This window comes from Pituophis catenifer, unplaced genomic scaffold (assembly GCF_029215685.1).
Source record: "Pituophis catenifer annectens isolate HBS135680 unplaced genomic scaffold, rPitCat1.0.hap2 SCAF_1, whole genome shotgun sequence".
Classification (NCBI taxonomy): domain Eukaryota; kingdom Metazoa; phylum Chordata; class Lepidosauria; order Squamata; family Colubridae; genus Pituophis; species Pituophis catenifer.
Genome location: NW_027256881.1, coordinates 51,395,495 through 51,410,207, shown reverse-complemented (window position 1 = coordinate 51,410,207; position 14,713 = coordinate 51,395,495). Strand labels below are relative to the sequence as shown.

General features: G+C 40.1%; 1 protein-coding gene across 1 annotated transcript; it reads right to left on the bottom strand.

The window, feature by feature from the left end:
* Nucleotides 1–728: 728 nt before the first annotated feature.
* On the bottom strand, nucleotides 729–11,331 carry DEGS1 (delta 4-desaturase, sphingolipid 1). The gene is made up of 3 exons (XM_070949377.1): nucleotides 11,137–11,331; nucleotides 6,916–7,658; nucleotides 729–1,473 (listed from the first exon to the last, which is right to left on the bottom strand). The coding sequence occupies exons 1-3, from the start codon at nucleotides 11,216–11,218 to the stop codon at nucleotides 1,327–1,329; spliced, it is 972 nt and encodes a 323-aa protein (XP_070805478.1). The 5' UTR covers nucleotides 11,219–11,331; the 3' UTR covers nucleotides 729–1,326.
* Nucleotides 11,332–14,713: the final 3,382 nt, after the last annotated feature.

Below are 14,713 nucleotides of genomic sequence, written 5' to 3'. Positions count from 1 at the left end.
CTACAACTTATCTTTCCTTTAAAATGTGATCAAACCAAAAGTGTTATGTTTTGCCTGTCACTAATATGTTTGCATGAGGTGGGGTGCAGTATACACGCTCTGAATTGCATCTTAAAAGGTTGATATGACTATGTTAAATACATAACTTTTGGCAGCACTTCTAGCCTATCTAGCCTCTTTCAATACTTTCTATTTCAAGGTTCGGTGTAATAGTAAAACATTTTTATGCCACTCCCTTCCCAAACATACTGAAGCACCATAAATAAGATTTTAGAAGCTATTAAAAAATTAGCTTCACCATATTTATTTTTACTACATTTTCCAGAAGATTGTGCATAGTTGTATTGATAAAATTTAGTATATACCATTCAAGTACTCAGAAAATTTTCTTACATGAGTTTAATTCCTATCCCTATTTCATATGATATATTTGCACACTTCATATTCTACATAGAGTAGCAACATACCAATATTTTCAAAATAGAAGTGTCCTACTAAATGACAGTGCTGCCAAATTAAATTCCACTACCTGCAAGTTCACCTTACCCTTGTACACCAAAATGTTCTGAAGGTTCTGGATATCCTCCAAATAAGATCTGAAGACATGCTCTGTCTGGGGCTTCAAGTAGAAGAAGAGAAGAAAAACTCTTTTTTTCATAAATGCAAAATATGCTATCATATCGTTGAATTTATTCCACAGAATAAAAAACTGTTTTCCAAAGACAAGCTTCTGATAGATGTATGCTAATTTTAATTAAATGTAATACAATTGTTTCCAAATAGCTAACATGTTCATTTTGAGTCAGAGAGTACTGATATTTTAAGGAGCTTATACTTTTTAAATAATCATAATGCAATACTGTCTATCTGCTATATTAGCATTACATATGCTAATCCATAACATACATTATCTGGAAGAGACTGAAGCCAGACATTTTAATATACCATGTAAATCAAAATCAAAATTAATATTAACTAGAAGTTTATTTAATAATTACACTTAGTAAAATAAGAAATATGTAGGAGTTGTAGTCAGCAGATACTTGAAACAAATTGTATAAATTTAAACAACTAAGTTTAAAGAATCAAGTTACTGTATTAATAACATGCACAGAACTATGTCAGAAAAAAATGGAAAAGAAGGAACATTCTAATTCTATCAATGTTTTTAATTTTTCAGAGACCTTTTTAAAAATGTAACAATATATCCATATTTTAGCCTTGGTCAAGATTACAAGCCATCAAGTTATTTATCAAGTGACATCTTGTTCCAGCCACTACGAAGACACGCCTTTGGAGTTTGTGAAGAAATTTTTTGTCAGAAAGTTACTCTTGTTTCTCATCACCTTTTACAGGTCTTTTCACACGTGAATATGGGCTGACAGTATCATCCATCACAAAATCATAAAGCACTTTAATCCAAGAGTTATATTGTGGTAAGTGGTCATAGTATTCAGGAGCCATTTTCTTTAGCTAAAATTGAAAAGATACGTATATATGTATTAATCCGGTATTCCATCTTTAATTTTAAAAAATGCAAAAAACTCATTTTCAAAGCCTCATAAGCATGATGCTGAATACACATCAACAGACAACTGTGTATTCCAATCCCAAACTGAATCAACTAACCAGTAAGAAACACTTTCAAGTGTGTCCCATCTGGGAACAAATTAAGAAATTCTCTTATCACTTGAGTACTAAATATAAGTACTGTAGTTTAAGACACCTTTACATTTCCCATAAAAATATTACATTAAAAGAGAAGTTGTACCTAATATATATACTTCAGTTATAAATATTAAGAGTTTTCTTGGTGTTATTAAAATCATTTCTAGCAATTTTGGAGTACCAAAGTCTAGCACTTGAATACCAATCACCTTCTATTTCTGAGGTATAGATATCTTTCCTATTACCAGTATAAACTTAAAAGACATAATTCAGGTATTGCTAGAACTGGTGGTATACAGATTATTTATCTTCCTAAAAACTGGTTTCCACCAATGAACCATTATGTTCCAATTCGGTTACATCCCTTCCAATAGAATTGCTTGTTTAAGATAGACAGCTATAGAAATTGAATGTGTAAAAATTCCTTAAACACTATCCTTACATTTCTTGCTAAAAGAATTGGCAAGTATAATACTGTCAATGGATTAATTTCAAATAATTTTCACTAATTCTTCCAAAAGAAGTATCTTGGCAGTTTATTCCACCATAAAATATTCCATGTCCTAATATCTTCTGTAATGAAATGCTCATTCTCACATCTGTTTATTCAGTTTGGATTTATTTGCTTGACTTGTATGGCTGCCCAACCCATGACAACTCTGGATAGTCCTAGTATCTAGGCAAGATATCCTTATTTATGCCCTATAAATTTTGACACTGCTCGATCACCATGTTCTTCTATCCCATGAATTGTTCTTTCAAAATCAGCAAGGCAAACTGTATAAACTTATTTCCTCTAGCTCCTCAATCAAACTGCTAATAAAACTGTTAAGGCCGTCAACAGGAAAAAAAAATGCTCTCAAATAAAACCACAAAACTAGCAAAAACTAAAAACAGCAAAGGGTATCTTTTTTGAGGGGGGTGGACAACCCTAAGGGGTATTAGTTTAAAACAGAAACATAATCTAACAGGTATAGCAACTATGTTCTTGAGAAATTATTAGACTACTTTATATTACTTTTCAAGCTTTGTTATTATATAATGGTATCATTTCTCTTGCTATCAAGCTGCCAAGAAATCCCCATTTTCTCTAAGGAAGGTGACATATCCAAGTGGCAGCTAGATTTTATACTTTTGAGGCAGGGAAATCAATCTTTTTGATTTGTACACTTCCTCTTTATCATTCTTTCATAAAACCATGATCAATGTAAATACCGGTGTTTCAATATCAAACTATTTCATCACTCTTTTCTCTTCACCCCTTTTCTCTTCAAACTTTTCTGGAGGGCCAGCACAGCCTATGTTTGCTTCTTACCCCAATGATATGTTTGTTGTAAATCTAACAGGTCTTAAATCTGAAACAAGTCTCCTGAAGCCACAGAAGAAGCAAGCACTGTATGTGTACAGAAATGGTGTAATAGACTAAACTTGATGATTGACTTGACACAAGACAACTTATTAACACTGTGGTGGAAGTTATGTTAAATTTGAAATATTAGCTAACTTTATAGAACATTTTTTGTGCAAACTTGAACTGCAGGCTACATGTACCGTATTTTCTGGCGTATAAGACGACTGGGCATATAAGACGACCCCCGACTTTTCCTGTTAAAATATAGGGTTTGGCCTACACTCGCCGTATAAGACTACCCCTCTTCCAACGCATACCAAATAAAAATTAAAAAATATCAACTGGCTCACCCACAATGTAAAAGCAGCTGTGCTTAGACCCAAAATGGCCCCTGCAACAAGCAGGAACCTCACACAGCCACAAAAAGCCCCAAAAAAACAACTTTCACACTTTACACACACACAACACAACACAACTGGCTCACCCACAATGTAAAAGCAGCTGTGCTAGACCCAAAATGGCCCCTGCAAACAAGCAGGAACCTCACACAGCCACAAAAAGCCCAAAAACCCAACTTTCACACTTTACACACACAAAATTCCACATACAGCTTTGTGAGATTTTGTGTGTTTGTGTAGTTAGTGAAACACTACAGAAATACACTAAATCTCAGAAAGCTCCACAAATATTATTTTATTTTATTTTTATTTTTATATGAAAGCTAAATTTAAAACTTCCTAAACTTTAAATGGCTAGGTCTAAAAAAGAACAACTAAAAAAAACCCCAATTAACTATTTTTTTTAAACCTCCCAAAGGGGAAAAAAAACTTACCCAATAGAACAGGGGTTTCCAACCTTGGCAACTTTAAGACTTGTAGACTTCAACTCCCAGAATTCCTCAGCCAGCTTTGTTTTGCTGGTTGAGGAATTCTGGGAGTTGAAGTCCACAACTCCTGCCTGCTTGATTGCAGGCAGGGAGTTGCTTGCTGATGGAATGGATTCAGGCAAATGAAGCAAGGCAAGCGTTGCGACTAGCAGCTGAGGTAAGCAAGCTGGAGGGGGAAAACTTTTCCTTTTACATGGCTCTGGCGATCCAAGCTGATTTGCCTGATTAGCAGGCAACTCAGCTGGGATCGTCAGAGCTTGGATCGCCAGAGCCATGTAAAAAGAAAAAACTTTTTTCCTTTTACATAGCTCTGGCGATCCCAGCTGAGTTGCCTGATTAGCAGGCAACTCAGCTGGGATCGTCAGAGCTTGGATTGCCAGAGCCATTTAAGGCTCGTCAGAGCCTTTCGGGTTGGTCTGCCTGGTTACAAGAGAACGACACCCAGCGTATAAGACGAACCCCGACTTTTGAGAAGATTTTCATGTGTTAAAAAGTCGTCTTATACGCCGGAAAATACGGTATATACTTTCAGTTAAGGCCTGCTTGGAAGCATCTGCCCTGAAGTAATTATAAATCCCTTTCTTACATCAATGATTGTGAAGAGTCTACTTTGCCAAAAATACCTGAACTTCATCAAATGGTGATATGTGATATCATTATCCCTTATCCTCTGTTAAAGAATCTTAGCTAAATATATGCTACTGCTCTGAATAAGCATTATATAATAAGGTGATAAAATGCTGTACAATCAGGCCAGAAATGTATAAACAAGGGAGATCAGAGCAGCAAAAAGAAGCTACCCTGAAAAGCTAAAGAATCAATTCTCAACAAATGAACCAGCAAATATATGGAAAACTCTTAAAAATATCACTGGCTACGGCAAACCTCCTTCCCAAGCTGAAGGAAATCAATAACTGGCAGATGACCTGAACGTGTTTTACTGCAGGTTTGAAAGGAAACTATAGCCACCTATCTCCACAACCTCCATGTCAGACACACCAACAACAGCCAAGCCTCCTACAACTGACTCCCTAGGGGTTCACAATCCCTAGTGATCACAGAAAAGGAAGTGCAAGACCGATTTCATAGACAAAAGCCAGGAAAAGCTCCAGGCCCAGACAAGATAACTCCTTGCTTAAAAGTCTGTGCTGACCAATTGGCCCCCATCTTCACCCGAATCTTCAATAAATCGCTAGAGATGTGCTATGTTCCTTCTTGCTTCAAATGCTCTACTATCATCCCAGTGCTGAAGAAGCCCACCATCAAGCAACTGAACAACTACAGACCAGTTGCTCTAACATCTGTAGTCATGGAAACCTTTGAAAGGCTAGTGCTGTCCCACTTGAAAACAATCATAGATCCGCTGTTAGACCCCTTGCAATTTGCATATCGAGCAAATAGATCAACAGATGATGCTATTAATACAGCTCTGCATTACATCCTATAACATCTTGAATCTCCAAAGACCTACACAAGGGTCCTCTTTGTAGACTTCAGTTCAGCATTCAATACCATCATTCCAGATACTCTTCTAACTAAGCTAAACTAGCTAGAGGTACCTGAACACACTTGTAAGTGGATCATAAGCTTCCTAACCAACAGGAAGCAGCAGGTGAAGCTAAGCAGAATCACATCAGATACCTGTACAATTAGCACAGGAGCCCCCCCAAGGCTGTGTGCGCTTCTCACTTCTCTCTATATACCAATGACTGCATCTCTAACGATCCATCTATTAAACTACTGAAGTTCGCAGATGACATAACAGTGATTGGTCTCATTCGAGACGATGAATCCGCATACAGATGGGAGGTTGAACAACTAGCCTCATGGTGCAACCGGAACAAGCCTCGTGATGCAACCGGAACTGAACACACACAAGACCATAGAAATGGTGGTAGACCTTAGGAGAAACCCTTCCATCTCTTACAATACTAGACAACACAGTATCAACAATAAGAGACCTTCAAATTTCTAGGTTCTACCATATCGCAAGACCTAAAATGGACACCTAACATCAAAAACATCATCAAAAAAGCACAACAAAGAATGTTCTTTCTGCGCCAACTCAGAAAGCTCAAACTGCCCAAGGAGCTGCTGAGACAATTCTACAGAGGAATTATTGAGTCTGTCATGTGCACCTCTATAACTGCCTGGTTTGGTTCTGCAACCCAACAAGACAGACACAGACTTCAGAGGATAATTAGAACTGCAGAAAAAACAATTACTACCAACCTGCATTCCATTGAGGACCTGTATACTGCACGAGTCAAAAAGAGGGCTGTGAAAATATTTACAGACCCTTTGCATCCTGGACATAAACTGTTTCAACTCCTACCCTCAAAATTATGCTATAGAGCACTGCACATCAGAACAACTAGACACAAGAACAGTTTTTTCCCAAATGCCATCACTCTGCTAAACAAATAATTCCCTCAACCTGTCAAACTAGTTACTAAGTCTGCATTTCTATTAATCTTCTCATCGTTCCTATCACCCATCTCCTCCCACTTATGACTGTATGACTGTAACTTGTTACTAGTATCCTTACGATTTATATTGACTGTTTCCTAATATGATTTGATTGCTTATTTGTACCCTATGACTATCATTAAGTGTTGTATCTTATGATTCTTGATGAACGTATCTTTTCTTTTATGTACACTGAGAGCATATGCACCAAGACAAATTCCTTGTGTGTCCAATCACACTTGGCCAATAAGAAATTCTATTCTTCTATTCTATTCTATATTTGAAACAGTGACTGTGTTTAGTTCATTAAACATTTACTTTTATAATTCCTTTCTAAACACTTAGTAGTTGTAATGGTAGGTTAGTATGTAAGTAATTGTAATGAAAGTACAGACATCCTATATGAATTTCAAAGTATTATGACTATGCTACATATTGAATTGCAGCAGGAATCTAATTGGCTATAAAATAGCATATTCATGAAATCGGCTTTTAAACATTTAGCTGCAAAAACAAAATAAATGTACTAATATTTACTTACCAGTGGAAGATTTATTCCAGGAATATTAGGAAAATCATGATGTTCATTATGATAGCCAACATTGAAGGTAAGTTTATTCAGTGGTCCATAGTATGAGTATGTTTCATATCCCTTTAAAAACATATAATGTTCGGCTATGAAATGTCCTGAAATAGGATGCAAGCCCAGCCCCAATATTACTCCTGCCAGAAGATAGAACAATGATTTTATTCCTAGGAAATAGTATACAAGAACATCAAAGACAAATTGAATTGATAAATTAATGATTTCCAATCGAGATATTGGTTTGGGATTAATACAGAGGGGTCGAACAGCATAAAAAAGTGGCTGTAGAATAATCCACATGAGTTTTCGAAAACGAGTACAGAAAAACCATCCTTCAAAATTGGCAGGTATATCCACATCAATTCCATCTGCACCAAGATAACGATGATGATCCATGTGGTATCTCTTGAATGATATGGAGTAAGGTACACCAAGTGGGAGATTGGCAAACATTCCAAACCATCGATTCCAGGAAGATCTAGAATTGCCGAAGGCACTATTGTGAGCAATCTCATGAATTGCCAAAGTCATGGAATGGTTGAGACAGCTGCCAAATATATATGCCCAAAATACAACCCATTTCCAGTCCAAATCTTTAACTAGATAAAGAGCAACAAGTTGTGCAAACACCATAAGTACAACCAACCAGATCACATTGTAGTCTGGTTTCATCAAGGTTTTTATCTCTGGATGTTTTCCTGTTGAAAAAAGAGAATAGATATCAACTGACTGTTTGAACAGAATTGAAATTTCAATAAAAACTAATTCAAAAGTTAGATGATTACATTAAAGAATGGTTGAGTTAGTACAAATTTACATACTACAGGTAGCCCTCAAGCTTCAACCATTCATTCAACAACTTTGAATTTACAGTAGCACTTAATCAATAGCACTTACACCCAGTTCCCAAAGTTATGGCCATTGTAGTACCTTTGTGATCATGTGATCAAAGTTTGGATACTTGGCAACCCGCCCACATTTATGACTGCAAGGGTACTTCAACTCTCCCCACCTAAGTCCCTTCCATCTCAGTTCTTTTGGCCTCCTGCACTCCACTATCTACGGCCTTTTTTCTTACCTTTGCAGGCCAATACAAGACTTTCCTCCCAACATCATATGCACGTTTTTCTCCTTCCCTGTGTGTTTCTGCTCTGCTTGTTGCACAAGCAACAAATACGTTTTACACACACCCTAACACAGCAATTTCTTTGCAAGACCTGGGGGAGAAGACCTCACATGGCCAGCAAAGGGCTACATTGGGCACACCCCATCAGAAGTAGGAGGGAGAAGATGGCAAAGATCAGCTAAGGCAGGGGTCAGCAACCTGCGGTTCCGGAGCCCTAATGACTGGCTGAGTAGGCGTGGCTAGGGGGTTATGTGACTGGCTGAGTAGGCATGGGTGGAAGTGAGTGACATCAAGTTGGCCACGCCCACCAATGTTTTGTGACTCGGTGTTTTCTTTTCTGTGGGAAACAGGTCCTAATGGCTCTTTGAGCATTTAAGGTTGTAGACCCCTGAGCTAAGGAGATGGAATGCAGGGCAGAAGAGGTGGGCTGAGCTAGGGTTTCCTGAAGCGGTTGTGACCTCACGCCATGCTGAGAATGGCTGTGGCTGTGGTTCACACCAATGTTGGACTAGGGCAGCTACAGTCTAACGATGTAGTGTTGGAGTGCGCCAAGGTGGCTTGGTTTCCCAGGATGCTTGTGACTTCTGCTCTGTGGCTCAAGGGTTTCTTGCAGCCACTTTGCCTTGTGAGTGTTGATGGGCGTGGTCTTGGAGGTGCTTTGGTTGGGTTGTTTACTGTTAGCTTGTTTGGTAGTTCCTTGATTGGGGTTATTGTTCACTTCTTGGTTGTTGGTCTGATGTTAATCTTGGTGTTAATCTATTCTCATCTGGGTGTTGCTTGCTGGTGGGGTGGTATTTTTATCCCTCTGTTCCTTTTTTGGCTTGTAGTTTGTCTTTTACACAGTAAATAGATGTTAATGTCTACATGTTTATTGATGATCAGCTTGTCAAAGTGCCAGGCTTCCAGGTACTTTAACATTTTTGGACTTGGCTTGACCTATGATGGTCAGTTTCCCAGTTGAAACTATGGTTAAGTTGTCCATATGTTGTTAAAGAGTTTTCATCATATCTTCGGATTGCTAATTGGCGTTCATGTTTTGCTAGTCTTCTGCCTGTTTGTCCTACATAGTGGCTGTTGCAATCTTTACCTTGTATGCTGTAAATTCCTGTTTGTTTTCTAGGGCTGCTAGGTTTTTTGGTTTACCAAGTGTGTTTTGGAAAGCTTTCTTGATGTGGTTTGTGTGTTATGCTGATTTCTAAATTTGATTATTGAAAAAAGTTTGAATAAGAGGATGAAGGAATTATTGTAATATTAAGGAAAGGGGAGGAATAATAAGTTTGTAAAGAAGGATTGAAGTTGCTTCTTTCCCTTTTAACTTTGTTCTTTTTCTGCATTTTTATATACCTCTTTACGGTGTTTTACAGCTCTAAGTGATTTACAGAGTAAGCATATTGCTCCCAACAATCTGGGTCCCCATTTTACCAGCCTCGGAAGGCTGGAATGCTGAATCAATCTTGAACATGGTGAGATTCAAACTGCCAAATTGCAGGCAGGCAGCAGTAGTAGCCTGCAATACTGCATTCTAGTCATTGCGCCACTGCGGCTCTTATATTTCTGTATCTGTCTTTTACTAATGTAAACACGTAATAAAAATTAATAATTAAACTCCAAGACATAGGGAAGGCAAATTTAAACTGTTTAAATAGAACAGTTTATTTTTCAATACTTCATGGAATATTGTGAAACATTTAAAAAGTCCTGTCAGTCTGCATATTGGACATCATCAGATTGGATTCAATTCTTGATGGCAACCTGAATAAATATTTAACTCCAACTATTTTCAACCTACAAGTTATTTAAGAATGAATACAACATTCTCTTTAATATTATATATCCATCTTCCATTTCCCTCAGCAAATTTGTGTGTTAAACACAAATTTTTATTTCCCTTACATTTTTGCATAAAGAATGATCAGCACATCAAGAAAGCAGGCATCCTTTACTTGGCTCACTGATCTCCTGGCTACTCATCAGTGTTCAGCTTTCACAACCAGACATAAGGCTAGAAATTATTAAAATTGTATAGATGCAAATACCCATATCTTATATTAAAATCACATTTCCAAATTACACATCTACACACACAGGGACTTTTTAAAAAGCAGTAGGTGGAGTTCCAGCATAGTGATTAAGGTGTTGCACTAGCCCGGGAATGCCCAAGGGCAAAATGAGTGCAATCTAGGAGAAGGCTGGGAAAAAAATATGAATGGATGATTAAGGAGTGTTGATTGGGATCAGAGACACCCAGGTTCCAGTTGACACTCAACCATGGAAGTTTCCTGAGTTTCACCCCCTTTAGGCTGACCTTCCTTCAGAAGATTGCTGTTGTACAGAAAAAAATGGGAGAGGCGAACTGAATTCCTAAAAGATAGGCAGGGTATCAGCCTAATCAATCAGCAAATAAACGTGTTTATAAACTCTGACTTGAGTTCCCACCTTTTCTTTGGGGAGTTCATGGTAAAACCCACACAGCTGAGATGTCACGTGAAGTAAGTCCTACGTGACCGCCGGCCAAGAAGAAACTAGCATTTAACCGACTTGGGTCAAGCGCACCAACGTGCCTAATGTCCCCATTTTCTCCGTATCCATTTCATGTATCCATAAGCATGTTTACACTTATATCTGTTATCTCATACACGCTTGACAAATAAATAAAATTAAATAAATAAAATAAAATAAAATTAAATAAATAAAGGAGGGGAGAGGGGGAAATCAACCCAGAGACAGTCGACGGGGCGTCGAGAAGAGCCAGCTACGCCTATTGTAGTACTAGATCTCCTTCGGAAGTGACTCACTGAGCCCACAGATGTTTTTGCTCGCCCTCCTGCCTCCCCGCCGTCGCTTCAGCCTCTCCCACCACGAAAGGCCTCACATAAGACGCCGCCGCCGCCGCCCCTCCTCGCCAGCCGGACGGGACGAGCTCCCTTCTCCACATAAGGCATTGGCGCAGCGCGGCAGCGCCTGCCTCACAAGAGGCTTTAGGCGGCCCAAGCCCCGGAATCGGGTGAGGTGGGGAAAGCCCTCCCTCACCCCCTTCCTCCCGGACTCACTCAAAATCTCCTTGCGGCGGTCGGCGTGAGGCTGGTCGGTGTAGACCCACTCGAAATCTTCTCTTGCCACAAAGTTTCCCATGCCGGAGGAAAAGCCGCCACCGGGTCGTGGCTTGCCGGAGGTTCTTTCTCTCGAGCCTCACGAGCTACAAAGCGGCGGCCCGCTACTCGGCTGACTCTCGCTCTCACATTGAAGGGAAGGCGGGCCTCAGCAGACAGCCGCCTCTTCGTCGCGGCCCCATTGGCTCCCGCGGGCGGGTGACGTCACGGAAACAGCGCCTCTTGAGAGAGGCCGGACGGCCCAAAATTCAAAGTGGTCCTTCCCCCCCCCCCCCATTCAGGAGACTCGCGCGTTAGGCGTGTTTCATTTCCACGTTGCCAAATCTTGTGGTGAATAACGTTACCCTACCATTCCTGTGACTTCTGCAGGCTGCGCCCACCGGGTGTCATCGCCTGCCTAGACCTAGGAAAGGATGCTGGGAGCCCTCTTCCATTGGAAAGTTAGGGCGGCGGAGGCGCGGAAGTGAGTTTGTTCACACTCGCCCCCCCCCTCGCTCGGGAAAGCTGCCTCGATTTCTTTTACAATTCAGGGAGGCAATGAAGACGCCGCTCTTTTCGCTCCCCGTGACCTGGCTGACGTTCAGGGCTATATTAATAACGTCTCTTTTTTTTCTTAAATGAGATGCTTTAAATGTATTGCATAACATTTGTCTTTGCAAGCTTTTCAATTAATCGCTTACGCGCGTAGGTGCATACATCTTGCCTCAGAAAATTCTCTCTGGGCGGTTTGCCACTCCTGATGATGATGCTGCGGATAAAAAAAAAAAAGATTGCAGAGGTAGCGGGGAGCGTGAAAACGGAAAGCATGTCCGGGCCTGAGATAACTAGTTTTAAGAGAGACAAATTATTAGGTTTTTTTTTTTTAATTGTTGGTTGAGAGCCGCCCAGAGTTCAATTCAAGATGTAAATGCTTTAAATGCTTCCACGCGCCTTCTAAAGTCTTAAGACAGAACTACTTTCGCTTCTGCTTCAGCGCGGCAAGCCTCTCGACGCCTTAACTCGCCCGCTGTAACTGACTGAAGGCGGGGAGACCGCCACCCGAGGCTTCCTTCGGGCCTTCTGACGGACATGCTCTCCCCACCCGCCTCCAATTAACCCCGGCGTTTTGGCAACGGGCTGAGCTGAGCGGCGCTTTAAAACCTTGCCCGCAGCCAGCGCCGTCCCCTTCTAGGATGTTGATACTGACGCCCCCATTAATATCAACTGGAGTCTCCAAGAAGAGGCGCGCGGATGCCCAGATTGCGGATCCTAAGTCAGGGATGGCTAACCTTTTTGCCATCGCATGCCAAAAGTGGAGGGGGGAAGCGGGGGGGGGGGGACACACACGCACGTGTGCCCACATCCATAATTCTATGCGCCCCGACCCCCCTCATGCTCCCCCTGCTTTTGGCACGTGATGGCACGGTGAGCCCAATAGGCCCATTTTTCACTCTCCCCAGGCTCCAGAGCCTTTCTAGGAGCCTGGGGTGGGCAAAAACAGCCTTCCCCACACACCCCCGAGGCCCTCCGGAGGCCAGAAAAAGTGTGTTTCCTGACTTCTGGTGGGCCCAGAAGGCCCGAAAATCAACTGGCCGGCACATGCATGCATGTCAGAACTGAGCTCGCATGCACACCAATATGGCTCCACGTGCCACCCGTGCCCTAGGTTCTCCATCACGGTCCTAGGTTGTTGAACGAGGGTGGTGATAAAAAAAGGCGGAGAGGAAGGAGAGACGAATGTGTGGACGGATATTAAAGTCCAACTTTGTGTCTACGTAGAGGCCGCTTTTGGCTAGAAACCGAAGGAAATGTTACATTAAATTTTGAGGTTTGACGATTAGAAATGTCTATGATTACATAAATATTTGGTTTTATTAAATTTCTGATCAAAAGGTTAATGTATGTTATATTTATAACTATAGAAGAAAGGTGGAAACCATTTCTCATCTTTATTTTTCACTCCTTCCCGTAATAATGTTTCCTTTTTATTTTTTGTAGAAAGTGCCAAAGAAGATTATCAACACATCTTTCAACTTCTCTATTTTGTACCTGTAAGCTTCAGAAATAGCTGCCACACAGGAGGAGAGCATTTTCAAGAACAAGTCAATGGTTCTAGTGAATGCCTATTAGTAACAAACATAAATTCCAGAATAGGAAAAAGGATTAAAATATAAAAGAACTGATATAATTACTTTGTTTTAGATAACAAGTGGAGGATGCGGAGAAAAAAAGTATGAGATACAGAATCTGGTTGTTAACTTATAACAATAAATGCATATTACATATTACAAATAAAATTGCTTTCTCATCTGAGGGTATGCATGCAGTGAAGCCAGGAAAAAAAAATGAGCCAAGTGGACCAAAGGAAGAGGATCCACACTAAGTCCAAAAGTGATTATTCCTGCAAGAGATAGTCCCAAAGGTGCTTTTTTTTTTCTTCAGGAGGAAGTGGACTTTCTTGTTTTTCTTTGAAGATGCTTCGCTTCTCATCCAAGAAGCTTCTTCAGCTCTGACTGGATGATGGGGAATGGAAGGATTTATACTCCTTGCAGATAGCTGGTCATCTGCATTCTTTCTAAAAGTTGTTGAGTTGTTGAGACCACTTGGAGGTTTATCTGTGTCCTTGGGTACAAATGGATGTGGAGAATTCTTGGCTGCAGGATGTTTTCTGCCCTGTGTCCCTTCACTGTTGAAGATAGGTGCAGGCTGTTGGGGATGAGCATGTGTTGTCTGCATCTCAAACTGAAGTGCAAATGGTTCCTTATTAGTCTGCAATTTTTTGGGAAATCCGTTCATATTCCTGAACCATTCAAAGGGTGTTCATCCCAAAGTGCATAGCTAAATGTCTATGGAGATTCTCAGTCATCCAGGTCATGGTTAGCCCAAAGGTGCTTTTTTCCAAGAGGCAATTGGACTTTCTTGTTTTTCTTTGAAGACATTTCACTTCTCATCCAAGAAGCTTCTTCAGCTCTGAAGGGTGTTCATCCCAAAGTGCATAGCTAAATGTCTCTGGAGATTCTTGGTCATCCAGGTCATGGTTGTCCCAAAGATGCTATACTGAGGAGATATTTGTTAGTAGCCAAAGGAGAATTGGCAATCCCAAGGACCAGGTTACTTCCAGGTTTTTAAAAAATCTAATCATGATCATACTTTTTTAAAATAAGAATACATAAAAAAAACATTCATACAAAAAGAGTGAAGTTTATTTGAATAAAAATAATTAATAAGCCAGCCTTTGCATGTTTCAAAAATTATTTGGAAGAAATGATAAAACAAACAAGTGTAACTGCTAGTTATTAAAGCTATAGGAGTCTGAAAGAAAGCATTGCTGCTTTAAGACTAAGTGATTATTTACTGAATAACAGAAATCAAATCTATAGCACTTATTAAACCAACTTATTAGCAATTATAGAAAAATAGGGTTCCCACTGTAGTTGGCAGGGCAAAGACAAAATTGACCCCAAAATAGCTAAGCAGGTTCAGTATTGGATAGACTACTAGGAAACCCAAAGATGTAAAGCTCAACTCTGAAGCCAAA